The sequence below is a fragment of the Nerophis ophidion genome, linkage group LG08 (genome assembly GCF_033978795.1).
Source record: "Nerophis ophidion isolate RoL-2023_Sa linkage group LG08, RoL_Noph_v1.0, whole genome shotgun sequence".
Classification (NCBI taxonomy): domain Eukaryota; kingdom Metazoa; phylum Chordata; class Actinopteri; order Syngnathiformes; family Syngnathidae; genus Nerophis; species Nerophis ophidion.
The window spans coordinates 17,373,738-17,388,328 of record NC_084618.1 but is presented as its reverse complement, the minus strand read 5'-3'; the positions used below and the strand labels follow the sequence as shown (position 1 = coordinate 17,388,328).

At 30.1% G+C, this 14,591-nt stretch overlaps 1 protein-coding gene across 2 annotated transcripts in view; it reads right to left on the bottom strand.

The window, feature by feature from the left end:
* Positions 1-14,591, bottom strand: part of ap3b1a (adaptor related protein complex 3 subunit beta 1a) — a 140,472-nt gene that overhangs the window by 11,245 nt on the left and 114,636 nt on the right. For both annotated transcript variants that reach the window (XM_061907887.1, XM_061907886.1), the window contains exons 25-26: positions 5,551-5,648; positions 953-1,082 (exon numbers count right to left, since the gene is read on the bottom strand). In XM_061907887.1, the coding sequence (XP_061763871.1) occupies positions 953-1,082; positions 5,551-5,648 (228 nt within the window). The remainder of the gene's footprint in view (positions 1-952; positions 1,083-5,550; positions 5,649-14,591) is intronic.

Below are 14,591 nucleotides of genomic sequence, written 5' to 3'. Positions count from 1 at the left end.
ATATATGCATATATATATACACACATATATAAACACACGAATATATATATGTATATATACACACATCCATATATATAGATATAAACACACATAATATATATATACATATATATACACACGTATACACACACACACACATTTTTGCGCTTTGAACCGGAAATATAACTGTCGATAGTGTTTTTGCGAGAAAGGATTCTTCAGCCATCACTCCAAGCACATTTGTAAGTTTTTTTACAACATAACTAATACAATTAGTACTCACTAAACCGTCCGAGGAGTGATGTTTGTAGGAGTGTTTCCATGCATATTTGCCAACCTTGAGACCTCAGAGTTGTTCACTGTAATAATGACAATAAAACTCTATTCTATTCTATTCTAAACAAGGGACTGTGCTGATGCTAACAAACACTAGCCAGAGTTGACTTTATTGTATTTTTGGCTTTTATAAATAAAAATGCCAGTGATCCATGCTACCTTTAATTCCAGTTTAATCGTGGTGACGGCTTGACCCTATTTCCGCACTTTCCTGCGGGACAGGACGGACGTGCGGCGGACGAGCCAAGTGAAATATGGACGCCTGGACATTGATTTCCATTCCAGTCCTTCAGCTGGCGAGCTGGCGCGCGCACTCGGGTTAGTTCGCATCTCCCCCTCCCTCTCCTCCTCCCTCCTCCCGCTCACGTCCTTTCTTCCCCAGGTTAAATCTACGGGAAATACTCCTGAGCACGGCGACAGGAGGGGGATGAGGAGGGAAGACAAAGAGGAAGTGAAGGGGAGACAGATGGGGTGCTGATAAGGAAGGGGGGGGGGGGGGGGGGGGTTGAGGGGGGTGACGGAGCAGGAAGCAGAGGGACGAGAGAGCGACATCTAATTATCTATCAGGTGTGCGTGACAGAGGAGGAAGCTCATTAGCACACTCTGTGTACACCAATTACACAGGCGGCACGGTCACCTGTGGAGGCGCTGCTCCGAGGACGCCACCGCGCCCACGTTGGCTGCCGACAGCACCCGCTCGGTGACGGAGACGTCCGAGGTTGCCGTGGCGACGGTCGCCGAGGTCTCGTTCATGCCCAGGAGTTTACCTGTCGGCGCAAAACAAGAAGTTGACAAATTTGGCTGGGGAAGTGAATTCATTGGTGGTTAAAACCTTCATGACCCGTGCAGGCCTCCTCAAACACAAATACAGACAACATCAACGTCGTTCAATTTTTTTCTTTAGGATGGCTGATTTTGGGGGAAAAAGTGTGTGAGAGGTAATGAAACCCATATTTTTTTTCACCGTAGCTCACCGGCGTCACAATGTAAACAAACGCCACGGACGGATCTACACCTGACATCCACTGTAATGATACCAAGTACAGTAGCCATGGAATATGATTACAACAATATTTTTTAGCATCACAAAAATCATATTATTGTTTATAAACTCAGGAAGAGGTGCTTGAAAACATGGCTCGCCAGTTAGCGCCCAGCCGCAGTCAGCAGTGTTGTAGCTACTTCTATATCACTAATCAAGTAGTCTTATCACTGGAGGACGAGGAACAGCTAAACATGCTTCACTATACACTGTAGGAGGATACAATAGCTCACCGTCGTCAATGTAAACAAACGCCATGGGTGGATCTACACCTGACATCCACTGTAATGATACCAAATACAGTAGCCATGGAATATGATTACAACAAAAATGTTTTGCATCACAAATATATTTTTTAAACTCATATTATTGTTTATAAACTCAGGAAGAGGTGCTTAAAAACCTGGGTAGCCAGTTAGCAGTGTTGTAGCTACTTCTATATAACTAATCAAGTAACTGGAGGACAAGGAACAGCTAACATGCTTCACTATACACTGTAGGAGGATACAATAGCTCACCGGCGTCACAATGTAAACAAACGCCACGGGCGGATCTACACCTGACATCCACTGTGATGATACCAAGTACAGTAGCTATGGAATATGATTACAACAATATTTTTTAGCATCACAAAATATATATATTTTAAATTCATATTATTGTTTATAAACTCAGGAAAAGGTGCTTAAAAACCTGGGTTGGCAGTTAGCCAGTTAGCAGTGTTGTAGCTACTTCTATATCACTAATCAAGTAGCCTTATCACTGGAGGACGAGGAACAGCTAAACATGCTTCACTATACACTGTAGGTGGATACAATAGCTCACCGGCGTCACAATGTAAACAAACGCCACGGGCGGATCTACACCTGACATCCACTGTAATGATACCAAGTACAGTAGCTATGGAATATGATTACAACAATATTTTTTTGCATCACAAAATATTTTTGTTTTAAATTCGAATTGTTTATCAACTCAGGAAGAGGTGCTCGAAAACATGGCCAGCCGCAGTCGGCAGTGTTGTAGCTACTTCTATATCACAAATCAAGTACCTTTATCACTGGAGGACGAGGAATAGCGATACATGCTTCACTACGCACCCTAGGAGGATACGATGGCTCACCGGCGTCACAATGTAAACTAACGCCACGGGCGGATCTACACCTGACATCCACTGTAATGATACCAAGTACAGTAGCCATGGAATATGATTACAACAATATTTTTTAGCATTACAAAATATATTTAAAAAAAAATCATATTATTGTTTATAAACTCAGGAAGAGGTGCTCGAAAACATGGCCAGCCAGTTAGTTAGTTGGCAGTGTTGTAGCTACTTCTATATCACTAATCAAGTATCTTTATCACTGGAGGACGAGGAATAGCGATACATGCTTCACTACGCACCCTAGGAGGATACGATGGCTCACCGGCGTCACAAAGTAAACAAGTGCCCTGGGTGGATGTACACCTGACATCCACTGTAATGATACCAAGTACAGTAGCTATGGAATATGATTACAACAATATTTTTTAGCATCACAAAATATATATTTTTTAAATTCATATTATTGTTTATAAACTCAGGAAAAGGTGCTCGGAAACATGGCCAGTCAGTTAGTTGGCAGTGTAGTAGCTACTTCTATATCACTAATCCTCGCCTCCATGGCGACAAATAAAGTAAATTTCTTACAAGTAGTATTATCACTGGAGGACGAGGAACAGCTAAACAGGCTTCACTACGCACCGTAGGAGGATGTAATGGCTCACCGGCGTCACAATGTAAACAAATGCCCTGGGTGGATCTACACCTGACATCCACTGTAATGATACCAAGTACAATAGCTCTGGAATATGATTACAACAATATTTTTTTAGCATAAAAAAATATATTTTTTAAACTCATATTATTGTTTATAAACTCAGGAAGAGGTGCTTAAAAACCCGGGTAGCCAGTTAGCAGTGTTGTAGCTACTTCTATATAACTAATCAAGTAACCTTATCACTGGAGGACAAGGAACAGCTAACATGCTTCACTATGCACCGTAGGAGGATGCAATAGCTCACCGGCGTCACAATGTAAACAAACGCCACGGGCGGATCTACACCTGACATCCACTGTAATGATACCAAGTACAGTAGCCATGGAATATGATTACAACAATATTTTTTAGCATCACAAAATATATTTAAAAAAAATTCATATTATTGTTTATAAACTCAGGAAGAGGTGCTTAAAAACCTGGGTAGCCAGTTAGCCAGTTAGCAGTGTTGTAGCTTCTTCTATATCACTAATCAAATAGCCTTATCACTGGAGGACGAGGAACAGCTAAACATGCTTCACTATACACTGTAGGAGGATACAATAGCTCACCGGCGTCACAATGTAAACAAACGCCAGGGGCGGATCTACACCTGACATCCACTGTAATGATACCAAGTACAGTAGCTATGGAATATGATTACAACAATATTTTTTAGCATCACAAAATATATTTAAAAAAATTCATATTATTGTTTATAAACTCAGGAAAAGGTGCTTGAAAACATGGCAAGCCAGTTAGCGCCCGGCCGCAGTCGGCAGTGTTGTAGCTACTTCTATATCACTAATCAAGTAGCCTTATCACTGGAGGACGAGGAACAGCTAAACATGCTTCACTATACACTGTAGGAGGATACAATAGCTCACCGGCGTCACAATGTAAACAAACGCCACGGGCGGATCTACACCTGACATCCACTGTAATGATACCAAGTACAGTAGCCATGGAATATGATTACAACAATATTTTTTAGCATCACAAAATATATTTTTTTAAACTCATATCATGGTTTATAAACTCAGGAAAAGGTGCTTGAAAACATGGCTAAACAGTTCGCGCCCGGCCGCAGTCGGCAGTGTTGTAGCTACTTCTATATCACTAATCAAGTAGCCTTATCACTGGAGGACGAGGAACAGCTGAACATGCTTCACTATAAACTGTAGGAGGATACGATAGCTCACCGTCGTCAATGTAAACAAACGCCATGGGTGGATCTACACTTGACATCCACTGTAATGATACCAAGTACAGTAGCTATGGAATATGATTACAACAAAATTTTTTTGCATCACAAAATATATTTTTTTAAACTCATATCATTGTTTATAAACTCACAAAGAGGTGCTAGAAAACATGGATAGCCGCAGTCGGCAGTGTTGTAGCTACTTCTATATCACTAATCAAGTACCCTTATCACTGGAGGACAAGGAACAGCTGAACATGCTTCACTATAAACTGTAGGAGGATGCAATAGCTCACCGTCGTCAATGTAAACAAACGCCATGGGTGGATCTACACTTGACATCCACTGTAATGATACCAAGTACAGTAGCCATGGAATATGATTACAACAATATTTTGTAGCATCACAAAATATATTTCTTAAATGTCATATTATTGTTTATAAACTCAGGAAGAGGTGCTTAAAAACCTGGGTAGCCAGTTAGCAGTGTTGTAGCTACTTCTATATAACTAATAATGTAACCTTATCACTGGAGGACAAGGAACAGCTAACATGCTTCACTATACGCTGTAGGAGGATACAATAGCTCACCGGCGTCACAATGTAAACAAACGCCAGGGGTGGATCTACACCTGACATCCACTGTAATGATACCAAGTACAGTAGCTATGGAATATGATTACAACAATATTTTTTAGCATCACAAAATCATATTATTGTTTATAAACTCAGGAATTGGTGCTTGAAAACATGGCTCGCCAGTTAGCGCCCGGCCGCAGTCAGCAGCGTTGTAGCTACTTCTATATCACTAATCCAGTAGCCTTATCACTGGAGGACGAGGAATCAGTGTGACCCCAGGATGCAGGGAAGGTAGGTAACGTGCAGGTAAAGATATGTTGAATGGGTAAAGGCAGGAAACATCAGCAAAAGTCGGTCCCGTCCATCACTGCTTGCAGCTTTAATTTTACTTATTTCGGAAAGTCTGACAAGTCAAATTTTCTTGTTCTTTTGGCAGATCATTTTGCTTAGTTCAAATAAAATAAAATACCGCAATTTTTTGCATTTTTTTTGTTTTTGAACACTGTCTTTTTGCAGTGTAATTTCCACTAAATTCTGCATAATAGCAAACAAAAATGAATGTGTTGCTTTGTGTTTGAATTGTGTTGTTGTTGTGGGTGCGGACTCACTCTGCTCCCTGCAGAAGTCCTCCTCGGTCAGGCTGCAGGACATCAGCAGCTCCCCCACTGCAGGCTGGATGGAAACGCTGAAGCGGTCCTCTTTGGTGCTGAGGGACAAAAAAAAAAAAGTGTTGAAAGTACGCACGTCTTCCCACACATTTTCTTTTCTCTTCTGGCGGGATTGATTCCTGCGTCCCGGGCAGATTTTCTGATAAGGTTATTGATCGGCGTTTAGCGGGTGGATTCTGGCCGGGCTCGATTATCGGAGGGAATAATTGTTATCTCGGGGAAGCGGGGATCAATTGTTGCTGATGTCTCAAGTGGGAACGCCGGCACGGAGCGGCCGGCGATGAAAGTGTGGGCGAGGGTAAACTAGATTATTACTCCTGAACCTAAACATGTCCGTCTTAAGCTGTTTGATTGAAAAAGCACTTTGAAGTTGGACTGGAAATTTAAGTGTTACGGTAAAAAAAACAAATTATTTTTAACGATTTTATGAGCTGGGCGCTCTATTTGGATTTTTTTCCATCACTCAAAAAATAATATATAAACTAAAATCAATGTTATGAATTATTTACATATTTAAGGCTCCAATTACTTCACATTAAATATTACATTTAGAAATTTTTGGGGGGGAAAAATATTGCATATTTTGTGTTTTTATGACACAAAGGGCATAGAAAACAACTAACAAAAAATAAACAAATAATAAAAACTTAAACCGCAATTACTTCTCATCAAATATTACATTTTGAAATATTGTTTTGGGGGAAAACATTGGATATTTTGGGTGTTAATAATAGAACAAGGAATAAAACAAACAAACAAAAACGTATAATTAATGTTATTCTCGAAATTTAAATGTTAAAATTCAAATTAAAATAAAATGAATTATTTTTAACAATTTTATGAGTGGGGCCCTGAGAACTTTAGTGGGATTTCTTTAAACTTTCATCACTCAAAAAATAATATCGAAATAAAATCAATGTTATGAATTATTGACATATTTAAGGTTCCAATTACTTAACATTAAATATTACGTTTAGAAAAAATTGGGGGGGGAAATATTATATATTTTGTGCTTTAATGACACAAAGGCTATAAAAAAACAAACTAACAAAAAATAAACAAATAATAAAAACTTAGGCCGCAATTACTTCTCATCAAAAAATACATTTTGAAACATATTTTTTGGGGGAAAACATTGCATATTTTGTGTGTTAATAACATTTTTCTAAAACAAAAGGAATAAAACAAACAAAATATAAAAAACAATAATTATGGTTATTCTCGAAATTTAAGTGTTAAAAGTAAAATAAAAAATAGGCGGGGCAGGCAAAAATTACATTTGGAAATATTTTTTTGGGGAAAACGTTGCATATTTTGTGTGTTAACGTTTTTCTCAAACAAACGGAACAAAACAAACAAAAAATAAAAACTTATAATTAATCTAATTCTCGAAATTTAAGTGTTAAAAAAATAATAATAAAAAATCATTATTTTTTACAATTTTATGACCCTTTTGGGTCCCTGAGAACTTTAGTGGGATTTTTTTTTTTTTAACTTTCATCACTCAAAAAATAATAATGAATCAAAATCAATGTTATGAATTATTGACATATTTGAGGCTCCCATTACTTCACATTAAATATTACATTTTGAAAAATTCTTTGGGAAATATATTACATATTTTGTGTTTTTATGACACAAAAAGAATACAAAAAAACTAACAAAAGATAAATAAATAAATACAAATTTAGGCCGCAATTAATTCTCATCAAATATTACATTTTGAAATATTTTTGGGGGGGATAACATTGCATATTTTGTGTGTTAATTACATTTTTCTAAAACAAAAGGAATAAAACAAACAAACAAAAAATAAAGCTTATAATTAATGTTATTCTTGAAATGTATGTGTTAAAAGTAAAATAAAAATTATATGAATTATTTTTAACAATTTTATGAGTGGGACCCTTTGGGATCCCTGAGAACTTTATTGGGATTTCTTTACATTTTCATCACTCAAATATAATAATGCACTAAAATCAATGTTATGAATTATTGTCATATTTAAGGCTCCAATTACTTTACCATAAATACTACGTTTTGAAAAAAAAATTGGGAAAAATATTGCATATTTTGTGTTTTACTGAATACAAAAAACTAACAAAAAATAAAGAAATAAAAACTTAAGCCACAATTGCTTCTCATCAAATATTACATTTTGAAATATTTTTTGGGGAAAAACAATGCATATTTTGTGTGTTAATAATAAAACAAGGAACAAAACAAAAAAACAAAAAAGTAAAACGTATGATTAATGTTATTCTCAAAATTTAAGTGTTAAAAGTAAAATAAAAAATAAAATTAGTTTTTTAACTATTTTCCCTTTTGGATCCCCGAGAACTTTAGTGGGATTTCTTTATATTTTCATCACTCAAAAAATAATAATTAACTAAAATCAATGTTATGAATTATTGACATGTTTAAGGCTCTAATTACTTTACATTTAATATTATATTTAGAAAATTTGGGGGGGAAAAATATTGCATATTTTGTAGTTTTAAGACACAAAGGGAATAAAAAAAACAAAAACAAAAAATAAACAAATAATACAAATTTAGGCCGCAATTCTCATCAAATATTACATTTTGAAATATTTTGGGGGGGGGGAAAACATTGCATATTTTGTGTTTTAATAACATTTTTCTAAAACAAAAGGAAAATAAACAAACAAAAAATACAAACTTATAATTAACGTTGTTCTCGAAGTTTAAGTATTAAAACTAAAATAAAAAATAATATGAATTATATTTTACAATTTTATGACCCTTTTGGGTCCCTGACAACTTTAGTGGGATTTTTTTTTCAAACTTTCATCACTCAAAAAATAATAATGAATCAAAATCAAATGTTATGAATTATTTAAATATTTAAGGCTCCAATTAGTTCACATAAATATTAAATTTTGAAAATGTTTTGAGGAAAAATATTGCATATTTTGTATTTTTATGACACAAAGGGATTAAACATAAAAAAAATAAAAATAAACAAATAATTTAATTCAGGCCGCAATTCTCATCAAATATTACATTTTGAAATATTTTTTGGGGGGAAAACATTGCATATTTTGTGTGTTAACGTTTTTCTAAAACAAAAGGAATAAAACAAACATAAGATAAAAACTAGTAATTAACGTTATTCTCAAAATTCAAGTGTTAAAAGTAAAACAAAAAATAATATGAATTATATTTTACAATTGTATGACCCTTTTGGGTCCCTGAGAACTTTAGTGGGATTTTTTTTTTTTAAAACTTTCATTACTCAAAAAATAATAATGAATCAAAATCAAATGTTATGAATTATTGACATATTTAAAGCTGCAATTACTTCACATTAAATATTACATTTTGAAAAAATTTGGGGGAAAATATTGCATATTTTGTGTTTTTATGACAAAAAGGGAATAAAAAAAAAACTATCAAAAACAAAAACAAATAGTACACATTTATAATCAACGTTGGTCTCGAAATTCTAGTGTTAAAAGTAAAATTAAAAATAATGTATGAATTATTTTCAACAATTTTATGAGTGGGGCCCTTTTGGGTCCCTTAGAACTTAAGTGCGATTTTTTTCACATTAAATATTACATTTTGAAATATTTTTAGGGTAAAATATTGCATATTTCGTGTGTTAATAACAATGTTTTTATGACACAAAGGGAATAAAAAAATAAAATAAAATAAACAAATAATTAAAACTTCTAATCAACGGTCTCAAAATGTAAATGTTAAAAGTAAAATAAAAAATAATGTATGAATTATTTTTAACAATTTTATGAATGGGGCTCTTTTGGGTCCCTGAGAACTATAGTGAGACTTTTTTCACATCAAATAGTACATTTTGAAATATTCTTTGTAGAATATATTGCATATTTTGTGTGTTAATAACGTTTTAATGACACAAAATGGAATAAAACAAACAAACAACAACAAAAAATGTATAACTAACATTCTCAAAATGTAAGTGTTAAAAGTAAAATAAAAAATAACAAATTATTTTTAACAATTTTATGAGTGGGGCATTTTTGGGTCCCTGAGAACTTTAGTGGGATTTTTTTTTTTAATTTCATCACTCAAAAAATAATAATGAATAAAAACCAATGTTGTTATGAATTAGACATATTCAAGGCTCCAATTACTTTGCATTAAATATTAAATTTTTAAATATTTTTTGGGGAAATTATTGCATATTTTGTGTGTTAATAACAACGTTTTAATGACACAAAAGGAATAAAACAAACATCCATCCATCCGTTTTCTACCGCTTGTCCCTTTTTGGTGTCAACAAACAAAAAATAAAAACGCATAATTAACATTATTCTGGAAATTTAAGTGTTAAAGTAAAATAAAAAATATTGTATGAATTTTTTCCCCTAAGAATTTAAGTGGGATTTTTTTTTTTGAAATTTTCATCACTCAAAAAATAATAATGAACTAAAATCAATGTTATGAATGATTGACATATTTAAGGCTCCAATTACTTCACATCAAATATTACATTTTGCGATATTTTTGGGGAAAGTATTGCATATTTTCTGTGTTAATAACGTTTTTATATATTTGGTCAAATAATTTAAATGAAACTATTTCGTAAGAGTTTACAGGTTTGAGAAACCCCTCTTGGTTGCATGGAAATGGTCTAAAAACATGTTTTTAAAAATGTATTCCTAAAGAAAAAAATTAATTATTACTAATGAATTCTTATTAAAAATATATATATTATTAAAATGTATTTAAATACATTTTTTGGTAATATTATGATAAAATAATTTAAATGAAACTTTTTCAGAGGTTACAGGTTAGAGGAAACCCCTCTTGGTTGCAAGGAAATGGTCTAAAAACATATTTTTTAAATGAATTTCTTAAAGAAAAAAAATGTAATACTATTAATGAATTCTTATTAAAAAAACAAATAAATTGTTTTTGAATCGATTTTGTTTGGTAAAATTTGATAGAATAATTTAAATAAAACTTTTTCGTAATAAGTTACACTTTTGAGAAACCCCTCTTGGTTGCATGGAAATGGTCGAAAAATATGTTTTTAAAAATTAATTCCTAAAGAAAAAAAAATATATATATTACTAATGAATTCTTATTAATAAATATATATTATTAAAATGTTTTTATATTAATTTTTTGGTAATATTTGATAAAACAATTTAAATGAAACTTTCTTTAGGTTAGAGGAAACCCCCCTTGGTTGCATGGAAATGGTCTAAAAACATATTTTTTTATACATTTCTTAAAGAAAAAAAAAGTGATATTATTAATGATTTCTTATTAAAAAAAACAATTAAATTGTTTTTAAATCGATTTTGTTTGGTAAAATTTGATAGAATAATTTAAATAAAACTTTTTCGTAAGAAGTTACAGGTTTGAGAAACCCCTCTTGATTGCATGGAAATGGTCAAAAAATATGTTTTTAAAAATTTATTCCTGAAGAAAAAAAAAAAATATTACTAATGAATTATTATTAATAAATATATATTATTGAAATCTTTTTATATTAATTTTTTGGTAATATTTGATAAAACAATTTAAATGAAACTTTCTTTAGGGTAGAGGAAACCCCCCTTGGTTGCATGGAAATGGTTTAAAAATATATATTTTTTATTAATTTCTTAAAGAAAAAAAAAGTAATATTATTAATGATTTCTTATTGAAAAAAACAATTAAATTGTCTTTAAATCGATTTTGTTTGGTAAAATTTGATAGAATAATTTAAATAAAACTTTTTCGTAAGAAGTTACAGGTTTGAGAAACCCCTCTTGGTTGCATGGAAATGGTTGAAAAATGTTTTTAAACATGTATTCCTAAAGAAAAAAATTTATAAAGAAATGATTACTAATGAATTGTTATTAAAAAATATATATTATTAAAATGTTTTTAAATCTTTTTTTTTGTAATATTTGATAAAACACTTTAAATGAAACTTTTTCATTAGAGGTTAGAGGAAACCCCTCTTGGTTGCATGGAAATGGTCTAAAAACAATATTTTTTTAAATTAATTTCTTAAAAATAAATAAATAATTTATTACTATTAATTAATTCTTATTAAAAAAAACAATCAAAATGTTTTTAAATCGATTTTGTTTGGTAAAATTTGATAAAATTATTTTAATGAAACCTTTTCATAAAAAGTTACAGGTTAGAGAAACCCCTCTTGGTTGCATGGAAATGGTCTAAAAACATATTTTTAAAAATGTATTTCTTAAAGAAAAAAAAAAGGGAAAAAAAAGTATAATTATTAATGGATTTTTATTAAAAAAAACAATTAAATTGTTTTTAAATCGATTTTGTTTGGTAAAATTTGATAGAATAATTTAAATAAAACTTTTTCATAAGAAGTTACAGGTTTGAGAAACCCCTCTTGGTTGCATGGAAATGGTCGAAAAATATGTTTTTAAAAATGTAATCCTAAAGAAAAAAATGTAAAAAGAAATTAATACTAATGAATTATTATTAAAAAATATATATTATTAAAACGTTTTTAAATCTTTTTTTTGGTAATATTTGATGAAACAATTTAAATGAAACGTTTTCATTAGAGGTTAAAGGTTAGAGGAAACCCCTCTTGGTTGCATGGAAATGGTCTAAAAACAAATTTTTTTAAATGTATTTCTTAAAAATCAAAAAAATATTATTATTCATGAATACTTATTAAAAAAACTATTAAATGTTTTTAAATCGATTTTGTTTGGTAAAATTTGATAAAATAATTTAAATGAAACCTTTTCATAAGAAGTTACAGGTTAGAGAAACCCCTCTTGGTTGCATGGAAATGGTCTAAAAACATATTTTTAAAAATGTATTTCTTAAAGAAAAAAAAAAAAGAATTTTTTTTAATTATTAATAATGGATTTTTATTAAAAAAAACAATTAAATTGTTTTTAAATCGACTTTGTTTGGTAAAATTTGATAGAATAATTTAAATAAAACTTTTTCGTAAGAAGTTACAGGTTTGAGAAACCCCTCTTGGTTGCATGGAAATGGTCGAAAAATATGTTTTTAAAAATGTATTCCTATAGAAAAAAAAATAAAAAAATTATTACTAATGAATTGTTATTAATAAATATATATTATTAAAATGTTTTTATATAAATTTTTTGATAATATTTGATAAAACAATTTAAATAAAACTTTCTTTAGGTTAGAGGAAACCCCCCTTGGTTGCATGGAAATGCTCTAAAAACATTTTTTTTTTTTATTAATTTCTTAAAGAAAAAAATGTCATATTATTAATGAATTCTTATTAAAAAAACTATAAAATTGTTTTTAAATCGATTTTGTTTGGTAAAATTTGATAGAATAATTTAAATAAAACGTTTTCGTGAGAAGTTACAGGTTTGAGAAACCCCTCTTGGTTGCATGGAAATGGTCGAAAAATATGTTTTTAAAAATGTATTCCTAAATAAAATTTTTTTTAAAGAAATTATTACTAATCAATTTTTATTAAAAAATATATATTATTAAAATGTTTTTAAATCTTTTTTTGGGTAATATTTGATAAAACACTTTAAATGAAACTTTTTCATTAGAGGTTAAAGGTTAGAGGAAACCCCTCTTGGTTGCATGGAAATGGTCTAAAAACACATTTTTTTAAATGTATTTCTTAAAAATCAAAAACATATTATTATTCATGAATACTTATTAAAAAAACAATTAAAATGTTTTTAAATCGATTTTGTTTGGTAAAATTTGATGAAATAATTTTAATGAAACCTTTTCATAAGAAGTTACAAGTTTGAGAAACCCCTCTTGGTTGCATGGAAATGGTCTAAAAACATATTTTTAACAATGTATTTCTTAAAGAAAAAAAAGAAGAAAAAAATGTATTATTATTAATGGATTTCAATTAAAAAAACAATTAAATTGTTTTTAAATCAACTTTGTTTGGTAAAATTTGATAAAATAATTTAAATAAAACTTTTTCGTAATAAGTTACAGGTTTGAGAAACCCCTCTTGGTTGTATGGAAATGGTCGAAAAATATGTTTTTAAAAATGTATTCCTATAGAAAAAAAATATATATATATTACTAATGAATTGTTATTAATATATATATATATTATTAAAATGTTTTTATATTAATTTTTGGGAAATATTTGATAAAACAATTTAAATGAAACTTTCTTTAGGTTAGAGGAAACCCCCCTTGGTTGCATGGAAATTGGTCAAAAAACATATATTTTTTTATTAATTTCTTAAAGAAAAAAAAGTAATATTATTAATGAATTCTTATTAAAAAAACTATAAAATTGTTTTTAAATCGATTTTGTTTGGTAAAATTTGATAGAATAATTTAAATAAAACTTTTTCGTGAGAAGTTACAGGTTTGAGAAACCCCTCTTGGTTGCATGGAAATGGTCGAAAAATATGTTTTTAAAAATGTATTCCTAAAGAAAATTTTTTTTTAAAGAAATTATTACTAATACATTTTTATTAAAAAATATATATTATTAAAATGTTTTTAAATCTTTTTTGGGTAATATTTGATAAAACACTTTAAATGAAACTTTTTCATTAGAGGTTAAAGGTTAGAGGAAACCCCTCTTGGTTGCATGGAAATGGTCTAAAAACAAATTTTTTAAAATGTATTTCTTAAAAATCAAAAAAATATTATTATTCATGAATACTTATTAAAAAAACTATTAAAATATTTTTGAATCGACTTTGTTTGGTAAAATTTGATAAAATAATTTAAATGAAACCTTTTCATAAGAAGTTACAGGTTAGAGAAACCCCTCTTGGTTGCATGGAAATGGTCTAAAAACATATTTTTAAAAATGTATTTCTGAAAGAAAAAAAAGAAAAGAAAAAAAAAGTATTATTATTAATGGATTTTTATTAAAAAAACAATTAAATTGTTTTTAAATCGATTTTGTTTGGTAAAATTTGATAGAATAATTTAAATAAAACTTTTTCGTGAGAAGTTACAGGTTTGAGAAACCCCTCTTGGTTGCATGGAAATGGTCGTAAAATATGT